The sequence below is a fragment of the Lynx canadensis genome, chromosome E3 (assembly GCF_007474595.2).
Source record: "Lynx canadensis isolate LIC74 chromosome E3, mLynCan4.pri.v2, whole genome shotgun sequence".
NCBI classification, from domain to species: domain Eukaryota; kingdom Metazoa; phylum Chordata; class Mammalia; order Carnivora; family Felidae; genus Lynx; species Lynx canadensis.
Window position 1 is genome coordinate 2,645,282 of NC_044318.1, and position 25,219 is coordinate 2,670,500.

Consider the following 25,219-nt stretch of genomic DNA (forward strand, 5'->3'; position numbering starts at 1 on the left):
ATGGGCGCGCGCGTCCGGGCGCTGCTGCTGGCGCAGCTGTTGGTGCGAGCGGGGCTCCGGGGACAGGGTGAGCTGAGGCGGGGGCTGCGGGCCGCCCCAGGGGTGGTGGGGGACGGCCGGGGCGCGTGCAGACCGCGGGGAGCTCACCCGGCCGCCCGCCATCCCCCCTCCGGGCCCCCCAGACGTTCAGGATCTGGACCGGCTGTTTCCAGGTAAGGCGCCCGGGACGCGCGCCTCCCCGCGCAGGGCACCTGAGCCGGAGCGCAAGGGGCGCCTCATCTTTTCCTCTCCCCGCCCAGGTTTCGAGAACTCGTCGTTGCTCACGTGTAACTGCCGGGCCCCGGGGGCGGGGGGGGCGGCGCCCGCGCGCCACGTGGGGAGGGGCGCGAGGTCCCCCGGTCCCTGGGCGGCGCGGCCCCGACGCGCGCGTTTTCCCAGGGGCCCCTCGCGTTGGTTCGCGCGGGCCGGTGCGGCGGCCGGGGTCGTGCGGCTCAGCCGCGTGCCCGTGTGTCCGTCCCAGGGCCCTGCGGCCGCCGAACCGTTTCGACGACGCGCGTGGTGGGCGGCAAGGACTCGGAGCTGGGGCGCCGGCCGTGGCAGGGCAGTCTGCGCTCGTGGGGCGCCCACCACTGCGGCGCCAGCCTGCTCAACCGCCGCTGGGTGCTGTCGGCCGCGCACTGCTTTGAAAAGTGAGTCTGGGGGCGGGCGGCCCTCCGAACGGGGGTTGGGGGGACGCGTCCTCCGGGCCTGACGCGTGCGGATTCAGCTCTCTTATGCTCCCGAGCCCCGGCCCGGCCGCAGCCACGTGAGAAAACCCTGTTCCGTTTTTTCCAGAACGTTCTTTACAGCATTCCCGTGCCCTTTTGTGTCGTGTTCTTTTCTCTTCTGTCTTCTCTTCTCCCCGGATGGCAGCACCAGCCGCCCCCTCCTCATCCCACCTCCCCCGGTGCAGGTGCACCCCGGGGTGGACCGAGGTGGGCGAGCTCTGGGCACAGAGCCTGGCCCGCCAGGACCGTGGGCTCGGGGAAGCTATTTTGACCGCACCTGCCTAGTCCTGTGCATCTGTTCTTTTTTTTTTTTAAGTTTTGGAGAGAGCGAGAGCGCGGGCAAGCACAATGGGGGGAGGAACAGAGAGAGGGAGAGAGAGAGAATCCCAAGCAGGCTCCAAGTTGAGTCTGCCCGATGCGGGCCTCAAACCCACACACCTTGAGATCGTGACCTGAGCCGAAATCAAGAGCTGGACACTCAGGCTGAGCCACCAGGGTGCCCTGTTCATTCTTTTTCAGGATTGCTGTGGGAGGTGACAGGCCGGTTGAGTGACCAGCCAGATCCGACCTCAGGGAAAGGCCCTTCCTGCCCATCCCCGCATCCCCCGGTCCCCGGGTTCTGGGATTTTGGCCCATCTTCTCTGGGCTGCCATCATTTCTACACTGGGCGCAGTGGCCCGTGAGAGGAAGTGCTAACCGTGTCCAGGATGAGCCCTAGCAGCACCCCTGCGGCCCCGCCTCAGGGAATGTCTCCCCTCCCCCGTGTGTGCTCAGGGGGCCCTCCCTCCTCTGAGGACCCTTGCCTGCTCTCTCCTCCCTCGCCAGACACAAAGATCCCTCGAAGTGGACGGCCCAGTTTGGTGAGCTGTCCTGCAGGCCAACTTTCTGGAAACTGTGGACCTTCTACCATCGGTTCAGGGTGAAGGATATCGTCGTGTATCCCCAGTTCAGTGGGACTTCACTCAAGGACATCGCCCTGCTGAAGCTGTCCTCCTCCGTCACCTACAATAAGTACATCCAGCCCATCTGTGTTGTGGCCTCTTCCTCTGAGTTCCAGAACAAGGCTGACTGCTGGGTGACTGGCTGGGGGCACATCGAAGAAGGTCAAGGTGAGGCTGGGGGCAGGTGGGGGGTGGGGCAGGGGGGGCTGCGGGCTCCACCGTCTGTTCCGTCCACAGCGGCTTCAGCAGCCCCACCTGGGTCTCTGTGCAGCTGGGTCCCTCCTGGGGGCTGCCCAGCAGTGCCTGCCCCCCCCCCCCGCCAGGGCAGGACCTCCTGTCCCCACACCCCGTTCCCTCTGCCTTCCAGAGATTGTGAGCCCGAAGCCACAGTGAGAGGGAGGCCAGCTGGGCCCAGGCCCACGCTTCCCACCCGGCCTGCAGGGGTGTGGAAGTTTCTGGGGTGAGAAAGGCCTCCTCAGAAAGGCCTTGGGTATGTGGGGTTTTTTAAATTGAGATTTAACTCACAAAACCTAAAATTCACCGTTTTCAAGCATACGGTTCAGTGGTGTTGAGTGTAATCACGGCTGTGCAACCATCACCATCGTCTAGCTCCAGAACATTTTTACCATCTCAGACTGAAACCTCGTACTTCCTAGCCTTTACTCCCAATACCCCGTTTTCCCCTGGCAATCACCCATCTGCTTTCTGTCTCGGGATTTCCGGACTGTGGACATTTCATAGAAATAGAGTCCCACAGCGTGTGGTTTTCTGTCCCTGACTCCTTCACTCAGCATATTCAAGGTTCGTGTGTGGTCTAACACGTACCTGTACCCCGTTCTTTGAGGTTTAGTTCACGTGATGTTAATCATTTTATTCCTTTTTTTTAAAAGTTTTTACAGTTTTATTTATTTTGAGAGAGAGCGAGCGAGTGAGAGCATGAGCGGGGGAGAGACAGAGAGAGGGAGAGAGACCCCCAAGAAGGCTCCACACCGTCAGTGCCGAGCCGAATGTGGGGCTCGAACCCACGACCACGAGATCGTGACCCGAGCCAAAATCAGGAGTTGGACACGTAACTGACTGAGCTGCCTAGGCGCCCCTAAATTAATCATTTTATTATTTTTTTAATTAATCATTTTCAAGTATACAATCCCGTGACATTTAATTTAGTATGTTCACGGTGTATAACCATGAGCTCCATCAAGTTACAAAACATTTTCATCCCTCCCAGAGGAAATCCGATAGTCACTGACCAGTCACTCCCCCTTACCCTCTTCTTCCGGCCCTTTGGCAGCCACTAACAAGCCTTTTGTGTTGATGGATATACCTGTTCTGGATTTTTCATGTAAATGGATTCATATGTGACCTTCTGTGTTTGGCCTTTTTCATGTAGCATGGTGCTTTAGAGATTCATGGGTGTTCTAGTATGTACCAGAGTTTTCTTCCTTTTTATGGATGAATAATAGTTCATCCTATGGATAGACCACAATGTATTCATCCATTCTTCCATTGATGGACTTTTGTGTTGTTTCTGCCTTTTGGATACTGTGAATAGAGCTGTTATGAACATTCATATACAAATTTTTATTTGAACACCTCTTTTCAGTTCTTTTGTGTATATGTCTAGGAGTGCAGTCGCAGAATCACGTGGTAATTCTATGTTTAACGTTTTTTAAAATTTATTTTCAGAGAGAGAGCAATCGGAAGGGGCAGAGAGGGAGAGAGAGAATCCTAAGCAGGCTCTGCACTGTTCGCACAGAGCCCGATGCGGGGCTCAATCTCATGAACCGTGAGATCATGACCTGAGCCGAAATCAAAAGTCGCACACTTAACCGACTCAGCCACTCAGGCGCCCCTGCCCGTTTTTAATTTGAGTTGTCTTTGTTGTTGAGTTGTAATAGTTCTTTATGTATTCTAGATACTAAACCCTCATCAGATACACGATCTGCAAATATCTTCTCCCATTGTGTAGCTCTCTTTGCTGCACTTTCTTGCTAGTATCTCTTGATGCACAAAATTTGCAAAATTTTGATCAACCTCAAATTATTTTTCTTCCGTTGCTTGTGCTTTTTTTTTTTTTTTTTAATTTTTTTTTCAACGTTTTTTATTTTATTTTTGGGACAGAGAGAGACAGAGCATGAACGGGGGAGGGGCAGAGACAGAGGGAGACACAGAATCGGAAACAGGCTCCAGGCTCCGAGCCATCAGCCCAGAGCCTGACGCGGGGCTCGAACTCCCGGACCGCGAGATCGTGACCTGGCTGAAGTCGGACGCTCAACCGACTGCGCCACCCAGGCGCCCCGTTGCTTGTGCTTTTGATGTCAGGTCTAAGAAACCACTGTCAGAGTCAAGATCATGAAGATTTACTTGCACGTTCTTGCAGAGTTTTATAGTTTTAGCTCTTATATTTATGTGTCGGATCCATTTTGAGTTGATTTTTGTACATGGTGTGAGGTAGGGGTCCAACTTCATTATTTTGCCTTTAGATTTCCAGTTGCTCCAGCACCGTTTGTCACAGAGACTCCTCTCCCCAATTGAATTGTCTCAGCATCCTTACTGATTGACTGTAGATGTGTGGGCTTATTTCTAGACTCTGAATGGTACTCCATTGGTGTGTATGTTCATCCTTATGCCGGGACCTCATTGTCTGATACCTGTAACTTTATAATATATTGAAATCAGGAAGTGTGAGTCTTCTAACTTTGTTCTACTTGTTCAGTAGTGTTTTAGTTATTTGGGCCTGTTGATACTCCATATAAATTTTAGGGCCAATTTGTCAATTTCTGCTAAAAAGAGCATTGGGGTTTGGAAAGGGATTGCATTGAATTTGTAGGTTGCTTTGGGGAAGCATTGCCACCTTCATTATATTATATCTCCAATCCATAAATAAGGGATGTATTTCCATGTATTCAGGTCTTCCGTTTCTTTCAGCAGTGTTTTGTAGTTTTTGTTAATAAGTCTTTGATCGCCTCAATTAAATTTATTCCTAACTATTTTCTTATTTTTGATGCTTTGTAAATGAAACTTCTTTTTTTTTAATGTTTATTTATTTATTTTTAAGAGCGAGAGAGAGCGCAAGCAGAGGGTGGGGAGAGAGGGGGAGACACAGAATCTGAAGCAGGTTCTGGGCTCTGAGCTGTCAGCATAGAGACCGACACGGGACTCGGACCACAAACTGTGAGATCGTGACCTGAGCCAAAGGCCAAAGTCAGATGCTCAACCAGTGGAGCCACCCAAGTGCCCCAGTAGAATGACAGACTTTTGTGGTTTGATCTTGGGTCCTGTAATTTTGCTGACTTCATTTATTAACCCTAGCTCTCTTTAAATGTATTCATTATGATTTCATGTATACACACACACACACACACACACACACATGTACGTATGTATGTAGATATGGATGATCGTGTCATGTACGCATAGAGATAGTTTTACGTCTTCTTTTCCAATTTGGATGTGTTTTATTTTTCTTGCCTAAATGCCCTGATGGGAACTTCCAGAAAAATGTTAAATGAAATGGCAAAAACTGGCATCATCATCTTGTCCCTGATCTCGGGGAAAGCTGCCCGCCTGTCCCCATTCAGTGTGATGTCCGCTGTGGGGTTTTCACATCTAGTGTTTATCATGTTGGAAAAGTGCCTTCTATTCCTACCTAGCTTATTGAATGTTTCTCTAATGAAGGAATTTGGATTTTGCCAACTGCTTTACCAGCATCCGCTAAGAGGAGTCTGTGGGTTTTTTCCTTCATTCTATTAGTGTCTGTAGTACGTTATATTGATTGGTTTTTGTATGTTGAACCGCGCTTGCATTCATGGGATAAATCTCACTTGGTCGTGGTATACGGTTCTTTTGCTATGCTGCTAGGTTCCGTTTGCTAGCATTTTGTTGAGAATGTTTGCATATATGTATTTTTTGTATATATACCTTTTGCATATATATACGCATATTATTATTACTATTATCGCATTAAGGATATTGGTCTGTTGTTTCTTTTTCTTGTGATGTCCTTGTCCGGGATTTGGTGCCCCCATAATGCCGGTCCCATGGAATGAGTTAGGAAGTATTCCTTCTTCTCCGATTTTTTGGAAGAGTTTAAGAAGGATTGGTGTTCATGTCTTCAGAGGTTTGGTAGAATTCACCATTGAAGCCGTATGGCCTAAGGCTTTTCTTTATTGTGAGGTCCCTGACTACAGATTTCATCTCTTACTGGTGTGTTCAGATTTTCTGTTTCTTTCTGAGTGAGTTTTGGTAGTTTGTGTTATCTAAGATTTTGTCCATTTCATCCGCCTGATCTAATTTGGGGTATAGCTGTTTCCCTTACAGTCCTCATTATTGCTGTAAAGTCTGTAGTTATGTCCCCACTTTCATGATCAGTTTTGTTGATGTTTCAAAGAACCAAGTTTTGGTTTAACTGTTGATTTTCTCTATTTTTCTATTCCCTACCTTGATTTCCTCTATTCTCTATTATTTTCTTCTTTCCTTCTCCTTTTTTTTTAAATTTTTTTAACATTTTATTTATTTTTGAGACATGGAGAGATAGAGCATGAACAGGGGAGGGTCAGAGAGAGGGAGACGCAGAATCTGAAACAGGCTCCAGGCTCTGAGCTGTCAGCACAGAGCCCGACGCGGGGCTCGAACTCACGGACCGTGAGATCATGACCTGAGCCGAAGTCGAACATTCAACCGACTGAGCCACCCGAGTGTCCTTGATACTATTCATTATTAAAAGTTGGGTATTGAGGGGCACCTGGGTGGCTCAGTCGGTTGAGCGTCCGGCTTCGGCTCAGGTCATGATCTCACAGCTTGTGAGTTCGAGCCCCGCATCGGGCTCTGTGCTGACAGCTCGGAGCCTGGAGCCTGCTTCAGATTCTGTGTCTCCCTCTCTCTGCCCCTCCCCTGCTTGCTCTCTGTCTGTCTGCCTCTCGCTCTCTCTCAAAAGTAAATAATAAAACATTAAAAAAAATAATAAAATCTTTTTTTAAATTGTGTTTAGAGAAAAAGAGTGCGAGCAGGGAAAGAGGCAGAGGGAGAGAGAGGGAGAATCTTAAGCAGGCTCCATGTTCAGTGTGGAGCCCAAAGTGGGGCTTGATCCCACGACCATGGGATTGTGACCTGAGCCTAAATGAAGTCTGACACTCAACCACACAACCGACTGAACCACCCAGGGGACCCTGGATTCTCTATTTTTAATTCATGCTGCTAATTTCTGCCTTTTAATTGCAATCTAATCCATTTAACTCATTTCCATTGAAATTAACTACTGATAAGTAAGGATTTACTTCTACCATTATTCTATTTCTTCTCTATATCTTGTCACATCTTTCAATATCTATATCTGTACTTTATATCTTTTTTATTTCCTCTTTTTGTGTTTCATTGATTTTTATTAGTGGTCTGTGTTGATTACCTTCCCATTTCGCGTTCTGTGTATTTTCTTAGTGGTTGACCTGGGGATTACAATTAACAACTTAAATTTATCGTTTAAAAATTTTTTTTAAACTTGATTTTTTTTTTAACTTGAGAGAGTGAGTGCGAAAGTCGGGGAGAGGGGCAGAGGGCAGAGGGAGAGAGAGAGAGAGAGAGAGAGAGAGAGAATATGTTAAGCAGGCTTCACGTTCAACACAGAGCCTGACGTGGGGCTCGATCCCACGACCCTGGGGCCATGACCTGAGCCAGAATCAACAAACGCTTTACCAACTGAGCCAGCCAGATGCCCCAACAAGTTAAGTTTATAACAATCTATGTCGGATTAATAGCAACTTAGCTTCAGTAGTACACAAAAATTCCGTTCCTTACGCAGCTCTTTCCTCAGAGATTTAGAATTGTTGTATGCACGGGTCTTAAATTATAAAGGAAGAGAAAGAAGTGATAAACCAAAGCCATAATAGGCCTGGCTCTCCTATTTACCCCTGTGGTCACCTTTACCAGCGCCCTCTCTTCCTACGAACGGACACTGGCCAGGGTCCTGAAGACCTCCCTTGCTCCCTTTTGGTTCTAGTAAGGCAGGTCTGCCAGGGACGAACCTTCTTGGCGTTTGTTTATCTGAATCTGTTCATCGCCGCCTCATTTTCTGAAGGACAGCCTGATAGAGAATTCCGATACAGATACAGAATTCTCGGTCGCCTGTTTGATTCTTTCGGCCCTTTGAATGTGTCATCCCGCAGCCCCCCCCTCCCCCCCGCCACCGCTTCCAGGGTATCTGAGAAGAATGTGGCTGTTAATCTTGGTGGGGATCTTTGATGTGACACGCATGCAGCTTCTCTCTTGCTGTCTCCCGGAGTCTCCCCTTCGATACTTTGATGAACATGTATCTCCGGGCAGATCTCTTTGTGTTTATCCTGCTCGGGAATTGCTCGGCGTCCTCAAGATAGGGATTCATACCTTTTGTCAAATCTGGGGCATTTTCGGGGCGCCTGGGTGGCTCAGTCGGCGAAGCGTCCGACTTCGGCTCAGGTCACGATCTCGCGGCCCGTGAGGTCAAGTCCCGCGTGGGGCTCTGCACTGACAGCTCAGACCCTGGAGCCTGCTTCGGATTCTGTGTGTGTGTGTGTGTCTCTCCCTCTGCGCCTCCCCTGCTTGCGCTCTCTCTCTCTCTCTCTGTCTCCGTCTCTGTCTCTAAAATAAATAAACATGAAGAAAAACTCTGGAGCGTTTTCAGCCTGGATGCTGCAGATGAAGTATGTTAATCCTCCACCGTGTCGGTGTCAGCCCCGCCCCCTGAGCGTGCTGTGGCTGAGGGACCTCCCCGGTGGCCCAGCCAGGGGCTGTCATCTTCATTCTCCAGATGGGGACACTGAGTTTCAGGGAGAAGCGGTGACCGCCCGCCCATCCCTTGGGTCCTTCTGTGGCATCGTTCATCGCCCATAATGTGAAGGGTGCTGGGCTGGGGGCAGAGGCGTCATCGAGAGCGATGTCCCGGACCCTGTGGGGGCCCCGGGGAGCCCACCCCCCCCTCCAGCCTCCCCCTGTCCCAGATGGCAGGGGAGGGGCCGAAGCTGTCCTCTTCCTCTCTCTGACCCTCAGTCCCTGACAGTTCTGCCGCCTCCTTACCGTCTCCAGGAAGCACAGGTGTCCATCATAAACAACTCCAGGTGCGACTTCCTGTTCCGACGTCCCGGTTTCCTCAGTTATGACCCGGATGACATGATTTGTGCTGGCTCTGAGAATGGCCAACGTGACGCCTGCAAAGTGAGTACGCCCGCCCCCACCAGGGCCTTGCTGGACCCGGGCCCCACCCCTCCCCACCTTGGGCCTGGGAGCAACCCCCCTGGTGCCCGCCAACCCACCCGAGGTTATTCATGAGAAAACAACCATGGGCCTTATTTCTCCAGCTTGTACAACAAGCATTAATTGTTTTGCCTTCATTGTATCACCTTTGATTCTCACCTGACCCCTGGGGGGGGGGGGAGGGAAAGGGGCAGTTTGAGACCGATGCCCACTCTGCAGATGCAGAAACCGAGGCTCGTTCGCTTCCGGGGTGGGGAGTAGGATGTGCACCCGGTCTGCCCGGCTCCACAGCCCCTCCTGCTGTCGCCACAGCTGTCCCTGCCTCTCCGCCAGCCCCTCACCTGCCCCCTGCCCCGCCAACCCTGGCTCACCCGCGCCGCTCCCCAGGGTGACTCCGGTGGCCCCTTGGCCTGCGAAAAGAGAGGTGTGTGGATTCAGGTTGGAATCGTGAGCTGGGGATCGGGCTGCGGCAGACCCAACCGGCCCGGGGTCTACACCAACGTCAGTAGGCACTTCAACTGGATCCGGACGCTGGTGGCCCGCGGCGCCCCCAGGCCAGTCCCCTCTCGGCAGCTCCTGCCCCTCGCTGTGCTCTGGGCCGGGCTCCCGCAGCCGGCCTGAGCCCAACGGAGTCCTGAGAGCTGGGGCCGTCTGCTGAGCCAGGCCCCGCCCCCCACCTTGTCCCTTTTCTAATAAACTCCTTAGCGTGTTGGAATCGATGCCCCGCAGAGCATTCTGTGGCCCCGGGTGGCTCCCTGGACACCCTCACGGTCCCCCCGGATCCAGTCCTTCACTCCTGAATCTCGCTCCAGCTGTCTGCGCCATTCGGGTTTGGGTGACGGACCACGGAGCCCTCTCTGGTTGGTTCAATCAGAAAGATAGTTTCTGGGAGGACGTCGGTCACCCCCGGGTCGCTGGGGGCCAGGAAGACCGGAGCGGGGTGCAGCGGGGGGAGCATCCTGAGCCCCCCGGTGCTCATGCCGGTGCGACCCTCCACCCAGACGCCGGACGCTCCCGGTCCTACCTCTGTCCCCGAAAGGCCGACCCGGGACCAGGACTGGGGTGCGGGAAGTTTACTTGGGAGGTGACGCCGGGAGGCCCCAGTGAGGAGCAGGGAAACCGAGGCAGGGAGGGAAGCAGCCTGATGGCGTTTGCCCAAATGAGGGGGTTCCCGCCGAGGGCAGCGGAGGCAGAGTCCTGCCGGAGCGGAGAAGCCGCAGGGGCACGGCTCAGCATCGCCCCCTGGAGGACAAGGACACCGGGCGTGGGCTTCTCTCCAAGCTGGAGCACCCCTGGTGAGGCCGGGTGGAGGGGGGCAGCCTCGGCCTGGCCCAGGCCCCAGGCCAGCAGGGCAGCCTCCGGGGCACCTTGGAACTGCTGAGGCACATTCCTCCCCTCGGCTCCCCACCCCCTGCCCCCAGCTGTGGAGAGACAAGTAGAGGAGTGGGAGGGGGGCCCTCACCGCCTCTGCCCCACCTCCGACAGCCTCGAGGTTTATAGGGCGACACGTTCAGGCTTCATGCTGTGGCGGCCCTTGAGGCTGGAACTCCCCTTCTCCCTCTTCACAGTGAGGAAACTGAGGCCCCGGGAGGTGGCGGGACCGAGTCACCCCCCTCACCAGGGTTTTTGTCCGCCTCTCACTGCCCACAGACCTGCCGGGCCCCACACGGAGGGGCCAGCAGATCCCTGGGTGGCGAGTCCCCAGCCGTCTCCCGGGCATGCCGTGGGGTCTCCTACAGCGTCCGTCCATTTCCGCTTCCACAACCCACCCTCCGAGGAGCTGGAACCTGAGGGCGCCTCCTGTCCCCTGCTCCAAGGCCCTCCAAGCTGGCCCCAAGAGGATCACCCACCACCCTTGGTGTCCCACATGTCGCTGGAGGATGGCACTCTTCTGTGCCCTGCACCGGCTGCCGTGCAGCACCGCTCCGCGGGACCCCCTGGCAGGGCCGGGACGGCCCCTCCAGCAGCAGGTAGACTCCTTCCGCTTCCGGGGCCCGGGGCCCGCGTGAGCGGCTGCGTAGGACCACTGGCCCCCGCCTGAGCCGTGTCGCCCAGAGGGTCGCGTTTGGAGCCACCTCCCCAGAGGCTCGGAAGGATCCCCGCAGTTGCCACAGCCCGCCCCCTCCCCATGCCCGGCTCACCCCTACACCTCTGCCTCTCCCCAGGCTGATAAGGACAACCTCTGGTTGTTACATCAACGTGACGTGGGGACTCTGGCTGCGGCCACCCCAAAGGGCTTGGGATCTGCTGTGACATCACGCACGCGAACCGGATCCTGAAGAGCCGGCAGCCGGCTGGTCTCCCCGGGGCCGCCCCCCGCCCCCCACCTCCTCCTCCTGCCACCATGTACAGAGGGTAGGGCTGGACATTTGTCACACGAGAGTCCTGTGCTGCAGGCAGTGGGCTGGGCACTGCCACTGTGACGCGCCCGCGCAGGGCGACAGGCTGTGAAACGTATGTTCGCTTCTCCCTTGATGGACTGTGGTCTTGGGCCATCAGGAGCTGTTTATAGAGTTGTGGTTTTGTGTTTCCATCCTTGGCATTTAGAGACCTTGTAAGCAACGGAATCCCCTAGAACTAGCATGAGTGCAGGAAAGTCATGTCAGAGGCAGAAAAGGCAGTCGGGAGAAGGGCAGGGACTCCCGGACTAGGAGCTCCAACACCGCAGGGCACTCTTTCTCAGTGTGGAAGGTTCCAGGCACTCAGGCCAGCTGAGAGTCCTCGCCTGTGACCATGGCCATGGCTGCCCCACCCTCAGGCCTCCAATGGGTCCTCTCTCTTTCCAGGGTAAAAGTCCCAGGGAGAGATTCTGGTTGGGTCCGGGTCACGTGTCACCGGGACAGTGGCCCCAGATTGGGTCGTTCGTCCTCTCCTGAGACTGGGGGCAGGTCTGTGCCAGAGAAGGTAGCGTGGAGTCAGCTGTGAGTCAGGTCCCCTCCCCGGGCAAGCACATGACATTTCCCCAGGGGCCACTTTTGCCATGGGACTGAAGGGTGAGGGCTGAAGGGGACGTGGGCCCAGCAGAGGTCTGTGCCTCAGTGTCTCAGTCTGACACAAGGGTTGGGTTTGGGGGCCCTTTCCAGGGGTTCTACTGGCTATTCAACCAGTTTTGGCCCCTCCCTGCACGAGCCAGCTTCTCAGAATGAGTGTTGTCATCCGTGCCCTCCACCCCGTGCCCCTAGTTTCCAAAAGGCAGGGACCCAGGTCCCCTGCGGGACAGGCTTCCAGCCTTTAGGCCACAGCTGCCCTGTCAAGTTTGGCGCCCGCCCCCAGACGTGGCTGTGTGTCCCCGGGGTTCGCTCTCCCAGCAGCCTCACTGTCCCGGCCACACCAAATCCAAGAGTGGACTGTGTCCCAAGGTCAAGTCGGCTTCCGCTTCTGGTCAAGCAAGAAAGAGTGCTGGCCAGCCCCGAGGCAGCCATCTCCCACTTTGAGTGCAGGGCAGGGTCTGGCTGGGGCTCCGCGTGGGCCGCTCCCGGATTTCTGGACAGAACAGTCGAGTCAGCTGCTCCCGTGACCGGCACTGTAAGGAGCTGGGAGCTGGGATCAGGTTCACAGATGAGCGGGCAAGGATTCTCCAGAGCTTCCTGGCCTGACCACAGCTCTCCGCCCCTGGCTTTGCCCGGCCCTCAGCAAGCTGTCAGCACCGCGGCCCGAGCCGGGCGTCCTTTGACAAACCCAGGTGTCCCTTTCCTGCCACCTCACAAGCGCTGCTCAAAGCATCTTTGTTCGAGGCGGGACTGGTGAAGCCGCAGCCCCGCCCTGGCCTCCTTAATCACCCCCTGGCCAGGCCCACACACCCCCAGTCCCTTTAAGCCCCCAGGTCCTGCCCCTGCCCAGTCAGCAGGGAGGGCACCGGCCATGCAGGTAAGAGCAGGGTTCAGGAGCAGCTGGCAGGCCATGGAAATAGTTCGGGGTTGGGGGGGAAGGGGCCAGGCTCCAGGGCTCCTGTGGACAAAGCTTGCAGGGGTTGGAGGACAGGCATGATCCCTGGGGTGCGGGGACAGGGAGGTGCATAGGACCTGTGCCCCTGGGATACGTCCAGGGCCAACCAGGGGCTGAGGGAACACAGAGGGCCTCTGGGGCCTGGGGCTAGGACCCTCCTCTCCTTGCAGGCACCGCCCGGAGTCCAGACCCTGAGCGGTGTCACCCTTCCCTGGCCCAGCTCTGAAGACAGAATGAGGGGGGCCTCCCGCCTCCAGCTTTTGCCGCTGCTGTTGCTGCTGGGTGGGTGTGGGGCAGGGGCTGGGGGCTGTTCCCAGTGTCCCGTGTTACCCCTCCCCGGCCTGGTTCCCCTAGAGCACTTTGGGGTTCCTAATCTCGGCTTCAAAGGTCCAGGTTCTCTCCGTCACTGACCTTGGGCTCTCCGAGCTCACATGTGCCCGTCTGCGTAAGGGGTACAAGTCCCCCCCGCCTCACAGTGCTCTGGGGAGGGTTAAGTCGGGTAACCTGTTGATTGCACAAAAGCCTGGAACCAGGTCGGTGCCACAAATGTGTTTCACCCTCCTTCCTAGTCTCTGGCCTCCCTCCCTCTCCCTCTCCCCCTGTTATCTGACACCAAATTCATAATCCGGTCCCTTCCCTCCTTCCTCCCCCAGGAGCTCCTGGGACACCGGACTCTGCAGGTAAGGAAGCCTCCGGGCCCCTGGCGCCACCCCCTCCCTGACCTTGGCCCTGCGCCTCTCCCATCGTACGATCCCACGCGCCTGCCAGCGCCGCCCCCCCCCCCCCCGTCTTCCGCCCACCCTCGCGCCCTCCTTGTCCCCTGCAGCCTGTGGGCAGCCCCAGGTGTCCAGTCGGATCGTGGGGGGCCGGGACGCTCGGGACGGACAGTGGCCGTGGCAGGCGAGCATCCAGTACCGCGGGGCGCACGTGTGCGGGGGCTCGCTCATCGCCCCACAGTGGGTGCTGACGGCGGCGCACTGCTTCCCGAGGTCAGCGGGGTGCGGGGGCGCCGCCAGGCCGGCTCCGGGGGATGCGGCGGCCCGGGGTGCCGCGGGGACCCGGGAGGGGCCGCCGTCCGCAGCGCCGCCTCTGTCCCGCAGGCGGGTGCTGCCGTCGGAGCACCGCGTGCGCCTCGGGGCGCTGCGCCTGGGTCCCGCCTCGCCCCGCGCGCTCTCGGCGCCCGTGCGCAGGGTGCTGTTCCCCCCGGACTACTCGGAGGGTGGCGGCCGCGGCGACCTGGCGCTGCTGCAGCTGAGCCGCCCGGTGCCCCTGAGCGCCCGCATCCGGCCCGTCTGTCTGCCCGAGCCCGGGGCCCGCCCACCGCTCCGAGCGCCCTGCTGGGTCACCGGCTGGGGCAGCCTCCAGCCCGGAGGTGAGGCAGCAGGGGGTGGGGGAGGGACAGGGGATCCTCCTCCACCTCCCTCTGACCGGGAGCCCCCCACTCTCCCAATCCGGGACCCAGCGAGACCTCCAGGGACCCAGACCTCCTCCCGGTCAGACAGGCGGGTCCCACCACTCCTGCTTCCTGCCTCGCCCTCTCCCCGCTCCTATAGTCCCCCTTCCTCCCCCCAGTGCCGCTCCCAGCGTGGCGACCTCTGCAGGGAGTAAGGGTGCCGCTGCTGGACGCGCGCACCTGTGACCGCCTCTATCACGTGGGCACCAGCGTGCCCAGAGCGGAGCACATAGTGCTGCCCGGGAACCTGTGTGCCGGCTACGTCGAGGGCCACAAAGATGCCTGCCAGGTGCGGGAAGCTGCCTGGAGCCCCCGGAACCCGGCTCCCGTCCCAGCTCCCTAGAACCCAAGACCCAGGGGCTGCACCTCCTGGCCCCCAACCCCCAGAAATGCCATCCCAGATCTTCAAAGGGCTGAGATCTAAGCCCGACTTTCTCCTGCAGGGTGACTCTGGGGGACCCCTGACCTGTGTGACGTCTGGGCGCTGGGTCCTGGTGGGTGTGGTGAGCTGGGGCAAGGGCTGTGCCCTGCCCAACCGTCCAGGTGTCTACACCAACGTGGCCACTTACAGCCCCTGGATTCGGGCTCGCCTCAGCCTCTAATGCCGTGAGCTGGAGCCAGAGGCTAGGGTCCCTCTGAGGACCTGCACGTTCCCTCCCACCTTGCCCCTTCCCACTTAAGGCTCATAAGCCTTAGAAAGCTGCGGGGCCATCCGTCTCTCCATCCCCTGACTCCTCCTTGGAGCTCGCCGAACCCTAGCCGCCAGCCCTCCTCCTGGAGCCTGCCCTGCGTCCCCGGGTCTCACACTCCTCCTTCCCCGTCCTGCTCACTTTTACCCTTCTCTGCTCCAGCCAGGGGCCTGGGCACCCAGAGGCGGGCAAGCCAGCTGGTGCCCGGTCTGGCCCGTGCGCCTGCCTTTTTCTGGAGGAAGCCAGGGAAATTCAAAGTGTGAGAGGGATTCAGCCCCAGAGAGATGATTCTCCATTGCTGGCTTTGAACATGGAGGAGCTGCTGGCGAGGAGCCACAGGAGAGCGAGCGGCCTCCAGGAGCGGAGGGCAGCCCCCGGCGGCGGACAGCCAGCAGGGGGCACCTCCGTGCCCCGACTGCAAGGAAGGGAAGCTGGCCGACAACCTGAATGAGCTTGGGACCCAGTTCTCCCCACAGCCTCCAGAGGAGCGCCCCCCCCGCCCCGCCCACCCCGCATCAGGGTGCCCACCAGACCAGGCCCTTGAACCCAGCGGAGCCCACCCAGACCTCTGGCCTGCAGAGTTATGAGTTAATAAATTTGTGTTGGTTCAGGCCGCCGTGTTGCTGGTCTTTTACTACGCAGCAACAGAAAACATACAGATCGTGCCCTGTTGCACTGGGGTCTGGGTGGGCGCGCCATGTGCTCTGAAAGGCTCAGGGGCCTCGGCACCTGGCATCATGCCCTCTGGGCCGGGAGCCCCCAGGCAGGCCTGGCCAGAACTCCTGCTGTGCCTGATTGGTTCCGTTGTTATAACCATACTTGCGGGGAGGGTCTGGGGCTGTGTCCTCCCCGTGGCAGGGGCCCACAGACCCAGGACCCCCCCCCCCCCTCCACCTGCATCTGGCCCTTTGCAGCTCCCTGCCCACCCTTGTGTGCCTGGGACCTGGGTCCAGTCCCCTCCCTGCCATCTCCTCGTTCCCAGGCCAAAGACCATCCATCCCAATAGATACGGCTCAGTTTCTAGAACTGCAGAAGGAACAAGAAATGGAACAAACCCTGGAAACCCCAAAGCCTAATCTTTGGAGCTACGAGGGCCAGTGGAGGAATGGGATGGGGGAGGCCATCATCAAAGGTGCAGCCTGGCGGGGCAGGCCATCCATCTGGGGTAGAGCTTCACCGCCCTTGGAGGGTGGTTATCGGGGAGCAGGGCGTCCGGAATGGGGCTTGTCTGTGGACATGTCAGCAAGGGGACCCTGGTGACCGCTGCTGGGTGATGCCGGCCATCCTCGGTGGCTCCCTCAGTCTGGAGCCGGCTAAGGGGCCTTCCCCAGGACGCCTCCCAAGACACTGAGGTGGGAACAAGCCGGGGGCCGGGAGCCAGTCTGCTTCAGCCTGGGACTTGCTGTGACTCGAGTAAAGGGTCCGCATTCAGAGAGCCCTGTGTGTCTGAAGCATGAACTGGGAGCTAAACATGGGAGTCCGGAAGCTAGAGAAACAGGATCTGGGCATGGAAGGGAAGCTCAGGGAATGAGAAGAGGTCAGCTACTCCTCATCAAGCCCTTACGAGATGCCATGCAGAGAGCTTTGCTGCACCGTCTCCTGGGATCCTCACCTGACACCCATTTGCCAGATGCGAAAGCTAAGGCCCAAAGGCACGTGGCTGGTAGACGGCAGAGCGGGATTCCAACCCAGGTGGTCTGATCGCGGAGGCAGCTGGAACGGCAGGGGCGGGGTCACAACTGCCTCTCCACGTGCTGCCCCCTAGCACGGGCTCCGGCCCCTTCCGGTCCCTTCCGGCCGCACCAGCTCCATGAGGCTGGGCAGGCGGCAGGTCTTGGCGCAGCCGACTCAGGGGCACCGGGCCCTGTGCTGGAGCATCCCGTCTGTCTGCAAGGTCAGTGGGGGCGTGGGGGTAACCTGGCCCTGCATCGGCCACAGCTGCCTGACCTACCAGGTGACAGGCTGGGAGGCCGTGCAGCCCGGAGGGGAGCACCCGGGGCGGCAAGGGTGGTCCTGGGAAGTCTCAAGCATGGGGGACGCTGCGCTCCTGTCTAAGGCAGGCGCTTCCTGGCTGTCCGCCGACTCTAGCTGGGGATGTTGCAAGCAGACGGCCCAGCCTCCCCCAAGAGTTCCGACTTGGCCTCGGTTTCCCCTCTGTCCTCTGAATTGCTACCACCCACCGTGTCGGGGCTGCTGGGAGGGCTAAGAGGACGGCTGAGGCCCCCGCCCTTCTGCCCACTGAGCCTGCATGCTGTGCTTTGCACGAGCGCGCTCTCGCTCGCTCTAGGGACACCCGGGAGGCGCTCTCGTTGTCAAGTTCACGCGTGGGGAGACAGGCCCAGAGAGGTTAAGCAGCGCGAGGCCCGTAGCCGGTAAGCGGTGAAGCTAGGTTGCAGCTGGGCAACTGACTCAGGCCCCACACCCAGTTGTGCGTCTTGCCTTGTGGCCAGGACAGTAGTCGTGAAACACTCTACAAATGGGAGGCACGCTTCGTAACTACCGGTGATGACAATTACTAATCAACGTTTAACACAAAAAGGAGGGGAAGGCCCACTAGGTCGAGACCCCGCCAGCTTAGTCTGGAGGCCAGAGAAGGGTCCCTGTCGTGAGCGTTGGGTGGTCGAGGTGAGGGGGCCGAAAGGGCCCAGACAGCCTTCCTGTGCAGAGAACCAGGAGCAGTGGGCCGGCCAGCTCACCCACCATCTTGAGGTTCTGGTGCCGTCCATCATGGTCCCAGTGAGGCCGCAGAGCGGGGGCTGGAGGTCGGCCCCCACTCCCCCTCAAGCCCCTCCTGAGCCCACTCCCACGGCAGGAGACATCCTTGCAAGGCCTACAGTCCACCCCCTACAACCGACCCACCAGGTCTGCGGCACCGTGGGGTTCACAGAGACACCCAGAGGGGAAGGGCTCGTGGCGGGCAAGGCCCCTGCCCTACTCGCCACCTCCCCTAGGCCGGGTGATCTCTGACAGCAGAGACCGCCGGAATCGGACACCAGTCATTACCCAAACCCTTGCGCTGTGCCGTGTGCGTTGGCTCATTAATGCTCCCCAATGCCTTATGGAATCCAGCTGTGTGTCCGTCCCCTTCGCGGATGGGACGACGGGTGGAGGCTCAGCCCCGTGCCAGAGATCACAGTTAACGAGCTGATATTTGACCCGGGTGGTCTGCCCGAGGCTGGGTGGAGACAGGCGTGAGCCTCGGAGGGAGGGAGTGTGGGCCCACTCAGGGGGACTCCCGGTAGGCATCCTGAGCTGTGACACCAGCAGGGGCAAAGCCAACAAGGCAGGTGTGTACGTGGCAACAGGGCCGAGAGTCAGGACAATATGCCCAGGTGCAGCCGGGTCACAACATCCTAGGTGGAGAGGAGGCCCCTCCTTTCCCCGCACCCTGGGCTCCTTTTTTTTTTTTAATTTTTTTTTTTTCAACATTTATCTATTTTTGGGACAGAGAGAGAGCATGAACGGGGGAGGGTCAGAGAGAGGGAGACACAGAATCTGAAACAGGCTCCAGGCTCTGAACTGTCAGCACAGAGCCCGACACGGGGCTCGAACCCACGGACCGTGAGATCATGACCTGAGCTGAAGTCGGCCGCTTAACCGACTGAGCCACCCAGGCGCCCCCCCCCTTTTTTTTTAAACATTTATTTATTTTTGAGAGAGACAAAGAATCCCAAGCAGGCTCCAGACTCAGAGCTGTCAGCACCGAGCCCGACGTGAGGCTCGAACCCACAAACCACAAGATCATGACCTGAGCCAAAGTTGGACGCTCACTGCCTGAGCCACCCAGGCGCCCCTTTGGACTCCATCTTTAACTGGCACATTCTGGGAGGTCTGCTGGATGCCTGAGAGCGTGACTGGCCTCCCCTGGTCCGTCCACATCCCTTCCCTGCCCCATGCTCTCCCTCTTCAGCAGTACAGGATCTAAAGCCTCCAAATCTCTGTGCACAAAGATGCTGAGGTTAAGATGGAAATCTCTGACCTGAGCCGAGGACCCGCCACGTCAGTTACTTGTCCACAGCCTCCTGACTCAGGTGATGAAGTCAAGGTCAGCCAGGGGATGGGGAGCTAGCAGGGAGCAGGGGCTGCCTAGGCTCAGAGAGGGAAGAGTCACAGGAGGGGAAAGGACCTGAGGCGGCTCCAGAGAGCCAGGGGCTAGAACTCAAAAATGACAATAATTATGTTCACAGGGTTAGCAACCTCTGTTGAGTACCAATTCTCGATGAAAGTGTACACACTTGACAAACGGCCATTCCTCGCATCTTAAAGCAGAGGACATTAGACTTTCGCGAGTTTTATCACCCAAAGCTGCAGTCAGCGCCGAGAGCAAGGATTTGAATCCCTCGTGGCCTGAGGCCAGAGCGTGCGTGTGAAAAATTAGTAAACGGAAACGTCGTTTGGTCGGGAGGCCAGCAGAGGGAGTTCTCAGCATCGCAGCCCAAGCTGGGACCTCGCAGGTGGGTGCTCTTCACCAACCCGACCGGGAAGGTTTCCTCCTGCCTTGGCAACGGCTCCGCCAATGAGAGGCTCTCACAGCCCAGCCAATGAAAAGCCAGTATACTTAGACCTCCCACTGTATGCCAATGAACTTTGCTTACGACAGCCCTGTTGCTCCTTGATGACAGTCTCCTTGGTCTCCGCGCTTGCCTGTATCCTTGCTGAAGCTTGCTCGTTGTGGATTGTAACTGCCTGGTATCCCCGGATAAGCCCAGTTTTGCTGGTGAAATAACTCATTTTTTATTTCCTAAGGTTAACAGTTGTCAGTCACCAGCTTGATTCAGGGCCAAGGCAGCAGCACCTTCAGATTCTGCCCCCTCTCGAGAATTCTCAAATTGCAGCCCCGCAACTGCACAGCTGTTTGGCATCCGAGGCCTTCCACCTGCTCACGGGGCGCCCTGAGCCTGACACGTCCTCAGGGACACAGTTGAGGCGCTCTCCCTCCAAGGGGCTGGTTACGCAAGAGAAAAAAGCCTCATTTTTTCTCTAGTGTAACTGCAATCTGGGGCAAGGCAGGACAGTGTCCCAACACCCGGGGAAGTAAGGTGTAGGCGTCGGTAGGGCAGCCCCGTAGAAGGGAGCCGGCCAGGGTAAATCAAGCCTACAGGCCCTCCCAGAGCCCAAGTGGACCTAGGTCCCTGGGTCGGGGGTCTCCTCTTTCCTCCGTCCCTGGGGCGAACCAATCTTGCACCGTGCCTTGCTTTTCCCCGGAAGTTCGCCGGGCTCCTCCCTAACCCAGGGAGCAGCTTCCTGGGGTCCTTCCAGGCCACAAAAGCCCGGCCCAGGCTGGGCGGGGAAAATGGGGACAGCCCACCCATGGAGGTAGTCGGAAGGTCCAGAATTATCACCCCCTCAGGATGGACGGCAGGAGGCGCTCGCCCTCACACGGCAGCCCAGGTCGCGCTGAGACGCAAAAGTCCTGCCGCCCCGATGACCAGGATGCACAACATTCACTGACTATTCCTGGGATGGGGGGATACGCTACGCTCGCCAAGTCGTTCCCCAACGTCCCCCAAAGAGGGCTGAGCCTGCGCCCAGACTGCTCCCTGACTGCGACAGGGGCGCCTCGGCCTTGCCACTCCCAAGATGGCGCCACTACCTGACGCTTCAGGTCTCTGCCCCACTCTCCACGCCACGGCGCCGAGATGGCGGCCGGACGCGCGGTCTGACCGAGTCGCCGGCGCATCACTTAAAATGGCGGCCGCTGGGCGGGGCGGCCGGGCGCGAGGCACGCTGGGGCGGGCGCGCGGGTTGCCGGGAACGGGGCGGAGCGCGGCCGCGCCGGCGCGTCGAGGGGGGACAGGCAGCCGCCGCGATGGTGAGCGGGCGCGGGGGGAGGGGCGCCGGGCCGGGGCCGGCGGGGGCGACGGGGGCGCCGGGCCGGGGGCGACGGGGGCGGCGGGCCGCATGGGGCGGGGGGTGGGGAGGACTGGGCTCTGCGTTCACGCCGGCCCTCCGCCCCCCAGGACGTGTTCCTCATGATCAGGCGCCACAAGACCACCATCTTCACGGACGCCAAGGAGTCGAGCACCGTGTTCGAGCTGAAGCGCATCGTCGAGGGCATCCTCAAGCGGCCGCCCGACGAGCAGCGGCTGTACAAGGTGCGGCCGCGGGCGGGCTTTGGGCGGGGGCCGGGCTGGCGCTGCGCGGCGGCCGCGTCGTTGTTGTCAACAGTGGCCGGAACTCCCCCGCGTGGAGGCGAGGCGGCCTCGGGGGCGCAGGGCGGCCTCGGGGGCGCGCGGGCTCCTGACAGCCCTGCTGTGCGTCCAGGAAACTGAGGCTGGGGAGGCGGCCACTCAGCCCAAGGTCGGATTTGAACTCCGTTGCCCTTAATCCTCCGCAGGCCCATCAGAATCGCACCCCTTCACCTCCTCTGCTTATTACAGACAGTTGGAGGGTGTCACGATGAGTAAAGTCCTCGCCCAACCACTGTATTACTTCCCAGCTTTCTGCGGATGCTCTAAAAGCCTTTCCTCCCCACCCCCTTTAGAAACCAACTGCAGAATCATTCAGCTCCGGTGGCTTGGGGTTCTCGTTGGGGGAATGCGTTTTATTGGTCCCTGATTCGGGTGTCCCGCAGCATGGGGTCCCCCACCTAAGTGCGTTGATGAGATTCTGGCTGGAAAGGAGGAAGCTGGCCTTTCACTCCAGACTTTTCTCCCTGCTGCCTGTGCTTCTTCACATACTGTGTTCCGTGCTTTCTGTGTGTCTTTCGCTCAGTGAAACCTCCTGGCTGCCCTACAAGGTGGGAATTTCAGTAATTCCCATCTTGCAGCTAAACTTCACATCAAAAAGATGAAACGCTTTGTCCCAGGTGGCAGAGCTGGGATTCAAATCAGGCAGACTGTGGACAGACTGCGTCACTGACTCTTGAAATTAGATTTTCCTGCAGTTTGGGGTGAAAAAAAAAAAAAAAGATTCCAGAGCCCTAACCCTGGGAGGTTCGGATTTGGAAAGTCTTGGGCGTAGCCCTGGAAACTGTGTTTGACACACTTGGGTGGTCCTGGCCCGTATTTGGGTCTGTCTTCCCTGAATCCTGACATCCAGGGAAGTCTCTGGGACTTGCCCGTCCTGGGGCCTCTTGTAACACCTTGCCCACCTCTCTCCCCAGGATGACCAACTTCTGGATGATGGCAAGACACTGGGAGAGTGCGGCTTCACCAGTCAGACGGCACGGCCACAGGCCCCAGCCACCGTGGGGCTGGCCTTCCGGGCAGGTGAGTGGGGCTGTCAGGCAGGGTGGAACAGAGGAAGGGGTCGCTGGGGAGCCTGCTCTTGGCTCCTCCCCGCCTCCAGGGCATTGTGTTCCCCAGTCCACAAAGTGTAGGTGGTATCTTGTGATGGTGTGTGTTTCTCCACAAAGGAAAAAAAAGAAAAGAAAACGAGACGCCTGTAGAAATTGAAGTCTACTTCGTGGGGGAGTCTAATGTCTATCCCTAGTCATGTTTACAGAGGTCTTACTGAGTATTGGGCCGTCTGCTCTGCATTTTATCTCCGTTCCATTTAAAACGCTCCTTAGCCTGCGAGGTAAGCCCTGCTATCCTCACTTTGGAGACGTAGACACTGGGGCTTGCCGGCTGTCAAGATTCAGATGCTGACTGCCAGGACCTTTGTAGGACATCACTTAGGCCCCCAGCATCTCTGTGCATGCCACACTTGTGCCCACTTTCAGGTTGAGTAACTGAGCCCAGGGAGGTTAGGTCGCTTGCTGGGACTGCCAGATCCAGAGTTCGTGTCTAGCCCCTGCCTGCCCCAGAGACTGTGTCGTGTGATCGACCACATGCCCCCCTGCCTGATGTTTAGAAATCTGAGGGAGTGGCTCACTCCCCTCCTGTATACCTCCTTGCCCCAAGAGAGGTTTGAATTTTATTCTTGGTCTCTGGAAACATGAACGGAAGTTCTACGTGGTACGTTTTCACGACTGTGTACCTGGGGCTGTGTGGATGGCTGGGTAAACTTTGTTGATAAGTACTTATTTTTCTGGCTTCTTGTGAGAAAAGTAGCAAGGGCTGCAGAGGGAGTCCAGCAGGGTGCCACTTGCCAGTTTCGTGAGGATCCCTGTGCCAGGCCTCAGCAGCCATGTCCTTGGGTGGCTGCTTCACGCCCCCGCGCCCCCCCCCCCCCCCGGCCGCCGCCGCCCTCCCGACTGGAGCTCCTGTCTCCATAGAGGGGTGCGACACATAGGCCAGTCTCACAGGCAGCCTGAGCCCCCATGCACCACAGGCCTTGGCCTGTGAGTGCTTAGCAGATGGAAGTCTTAGGGGTCTTTCTGTGGGTTCCCTCTGACCCTCACAGCGATGCTGAGGCAGGTACAGGGCTGGTCCAGACCTCTCCCATTCTGCTTCTGAAGCCAAGGCTGGACTGCCTTCTGGAAGTAGCAGCCCTTCTCTTACTGAACAAAGGCATTTTTTGTGTAGGCTTGCAGACACTCTTGGAAGATGTTGATACACCTATTTTTTGATGGAAAAATCACAACATAGGGAGCGTCCCCCCGGCCCCGACTCTAGTTTATGGCATTGAATGTGGGCGTGCCTAGACCCTGGCTGGCACCCCCTCCTCAGGCAGGGGATCGTTGTCTTGACAGAGTAAACAGTATGTACTGAAGCGGCTGTTCTTTGCTTCTCCCACGGACTACTTTTGTTGCGGAAGTACACATGCGCGTGCGTAGTTGTGTCCTCGTTTAGTTCTTGTGAGGACGATTCTTTCCAACTGGCTACTCAGTGAGGGAAAGGAGTGTTGAATAGCATCATCCAGACCATTTCCAAAAAATGGGAGAGGTGACGAAAGCAAGAATTGTCACTGCAGACTTACGGCTTGGGGGAGTTCGTTGCTACGCTGGGCCGGGTGTCTTCAGCACTGCTGCCGTTTGGGGCTGGAGAATTCGGAATGGTGCTGTGCACTCCAAGGTGTTGAGCATCTCTGGCCACTACCAGAGATGGTCATAGACCCACTCTCCCAAGGTGTCCGTGGCTAGGCTTGGCCGGCTTTCCCGAGGGGCCTAACAGGTTAAGAACCCTGAGCCAGGTGGAGAGAATAGCGTCCCTGGAGAGAAGTTCCCAAACGGGACTTGTTTGCTCTGCGCTGAGGTGACAGCAGAAACAAGACGGGAGCCCTTCTGCAGCCGCTGTTCTCTAGTTGGGGGAAAGCATCTGGTCAGAGGGAACGGGACTGTCTGTGGCTGGTGGTAGGTAAATGCTCCTGAAGCAACGCACAGGCATTGGGCTGCGGGGACTGTTTTTATAGAAGGGCCGGGGAAGTTTTCTCTGAGGTGATGTTGGGGTTGATCTGGATGGCAGGCTAGGGGCCAGCAAATGTGAAGCTCCTAAAACAGGAAGGAAGAGCTTGATACGGGAACACAAGAGACAGACAAACGTGACGATTTGAGATTTTATTCGGAGTATGAAGGGATGCCGTTGGAAGGTTTGAGGCAGGGAAAGAATGGGCTGGCTTAAGCTTAAAAATCAGTGCTTGGTGTAGAGGAGGTGTGAATGGAACAGTGAGTTGGGGCTGATTGAGGGGAGACAAGCACGTGGACACAGGCCAGCCCACAGGCTCACCCTTAGTTAGGGGCACAGGGTGAGGAGGACCCCAGGGATGGCTGGGCTAGATGGAGGGGGTCAGGTTGCTGGTAGGGGTGGGAGGCATCCCAGTAGGATCACAGAGTCCAGGCAGTTAGGCAGGCCGGCCAGGGCGAGGGAGACTCACTTTGCAGAGGTGGGAATTGGTTCGGAGGTCCCCCAGAAGCCGGGTGGCTGCTCCCTCCAGCTCTCCCCACCACTCCCCTGTCCACCAGATGACGCTTTCGAGGCCCTGCGGATCGAGCCCTTCTCCAGTCCGCCCGAGCTGCCCGATGTGATGAAGCCACAGGACTCAGGAAGCAGCGCCAATGAACAAGCAGTGCAGTGAGAGGGCTCCTGGCCTGCCCCCGGTGCCCCCCCCCCCCAATAAAAAGAGATTTGGGCGTTTGCCTGGTTGCTGCCTTTTTCTGCGCACCCTCTCCTGACTCAGGCGTCACCTTCCCTGGGACGGGGTCTGCTCCCCTGCAAGGCTCCTCCTCCGCCCCGTGTACTTGCGAGGCTGGCCGTGGCTGTGGGACCGACCCCCAAGCTCCTTGGGTCCCTGCTGTCACACCCACTCGAGCCTGCCCCTCCGGCTGTGGGCAGAGAACCGGGAGGAACCCAGAGCCCCAGGCCAGCCTTCTGCTCG

General features: G+C 58.0%; 3 protein-coding genes across 5 annotated transcripts; all 3 read left to right on the plus strand.

The window, feature by feature from the left end:
* Positions 1 to 9,624, plus strand: LOC115504192 (testisin-like). Of its 3 annotated transcripts, XM_032591649.1 has the most exons (6): positions 1 to 67; positions 183 to 326; positions 521 to 689; positions 1,593 to 1,876; positions 8,739 to 8,893; positions 9,320 to 9,624. In XM_032591649.1, exons 1-6 carry the CDS (start codon positions 1 to 3, stop codon positions 9,551 to 9,553), a joined length of 1,053 nt encoding a protein of 350 aa, XP_032447540.1. In that variant the 3' UTR covers positions 9,554 to 9,624. The 3 variants fall into 3 exon arrangements, with proteins under 3 accessions (XP_032447540.1, XP_030156828.1, XP_030156829.1); XM_030300968.1 differs by lacking the exon at positions 183 to 326 and having other exon boundaries at positions 1 to 64; positions 491 to 689; XM_030300969.1 differs by lacking the exon at positions 183 to 326 and having other exon boundaries at positions 1 to 64; positions 491 to 689; positions 8,739 to 8,857.
* A 3,486-nt stretch (positions 9,625 to 13,110) lies between these two features.
* On the plus strand, positions 13,111 to 14,932 carry LOC115504525 (serine protease 33-like). Its single transcript, XM_030301538.1, has 5 exons — positions 13,111 to 13,195; positions 13,704 to 13,866; positions 13,978 to 14,249; positions 14,450 to 14,619; positions 14,774 to 14,932. The coding sequence occupies exons 1-5, from the start codon at positions 13,111 to 13,113 to the stop codon at positions 14,930 to 14,932; spliced, it is 849 nt and encodes a 282-aa protein (XP_030157398.1).
* Positions 14,933 to 20,774: 5,842 nt separating this feature from the next.
* On the plus strand, positions 20,775 to 24,981 carry ELOB (elongin B). The gene is made up of 4 exons (XM_030300970.1): positions 20,775 to 20,831; positions 20,980 to 21,114; positions 22,125 to 22,230; positions 24,807 to 24,981. Exons 1-4 carry the CDS (start codon positions 20,829 to 20,831, stop codon positions 24,917 to 24,919), a joined length of 357 nt encoding a protein of 118 aa, XP_030156830.1. The 5' UTR covers positions 20,775 to 20,828; the 3' UTR covers positions 24,920 to 24,981.
* Positions 24,982 to 25,219: the final 238 nt, after the last annotated feature.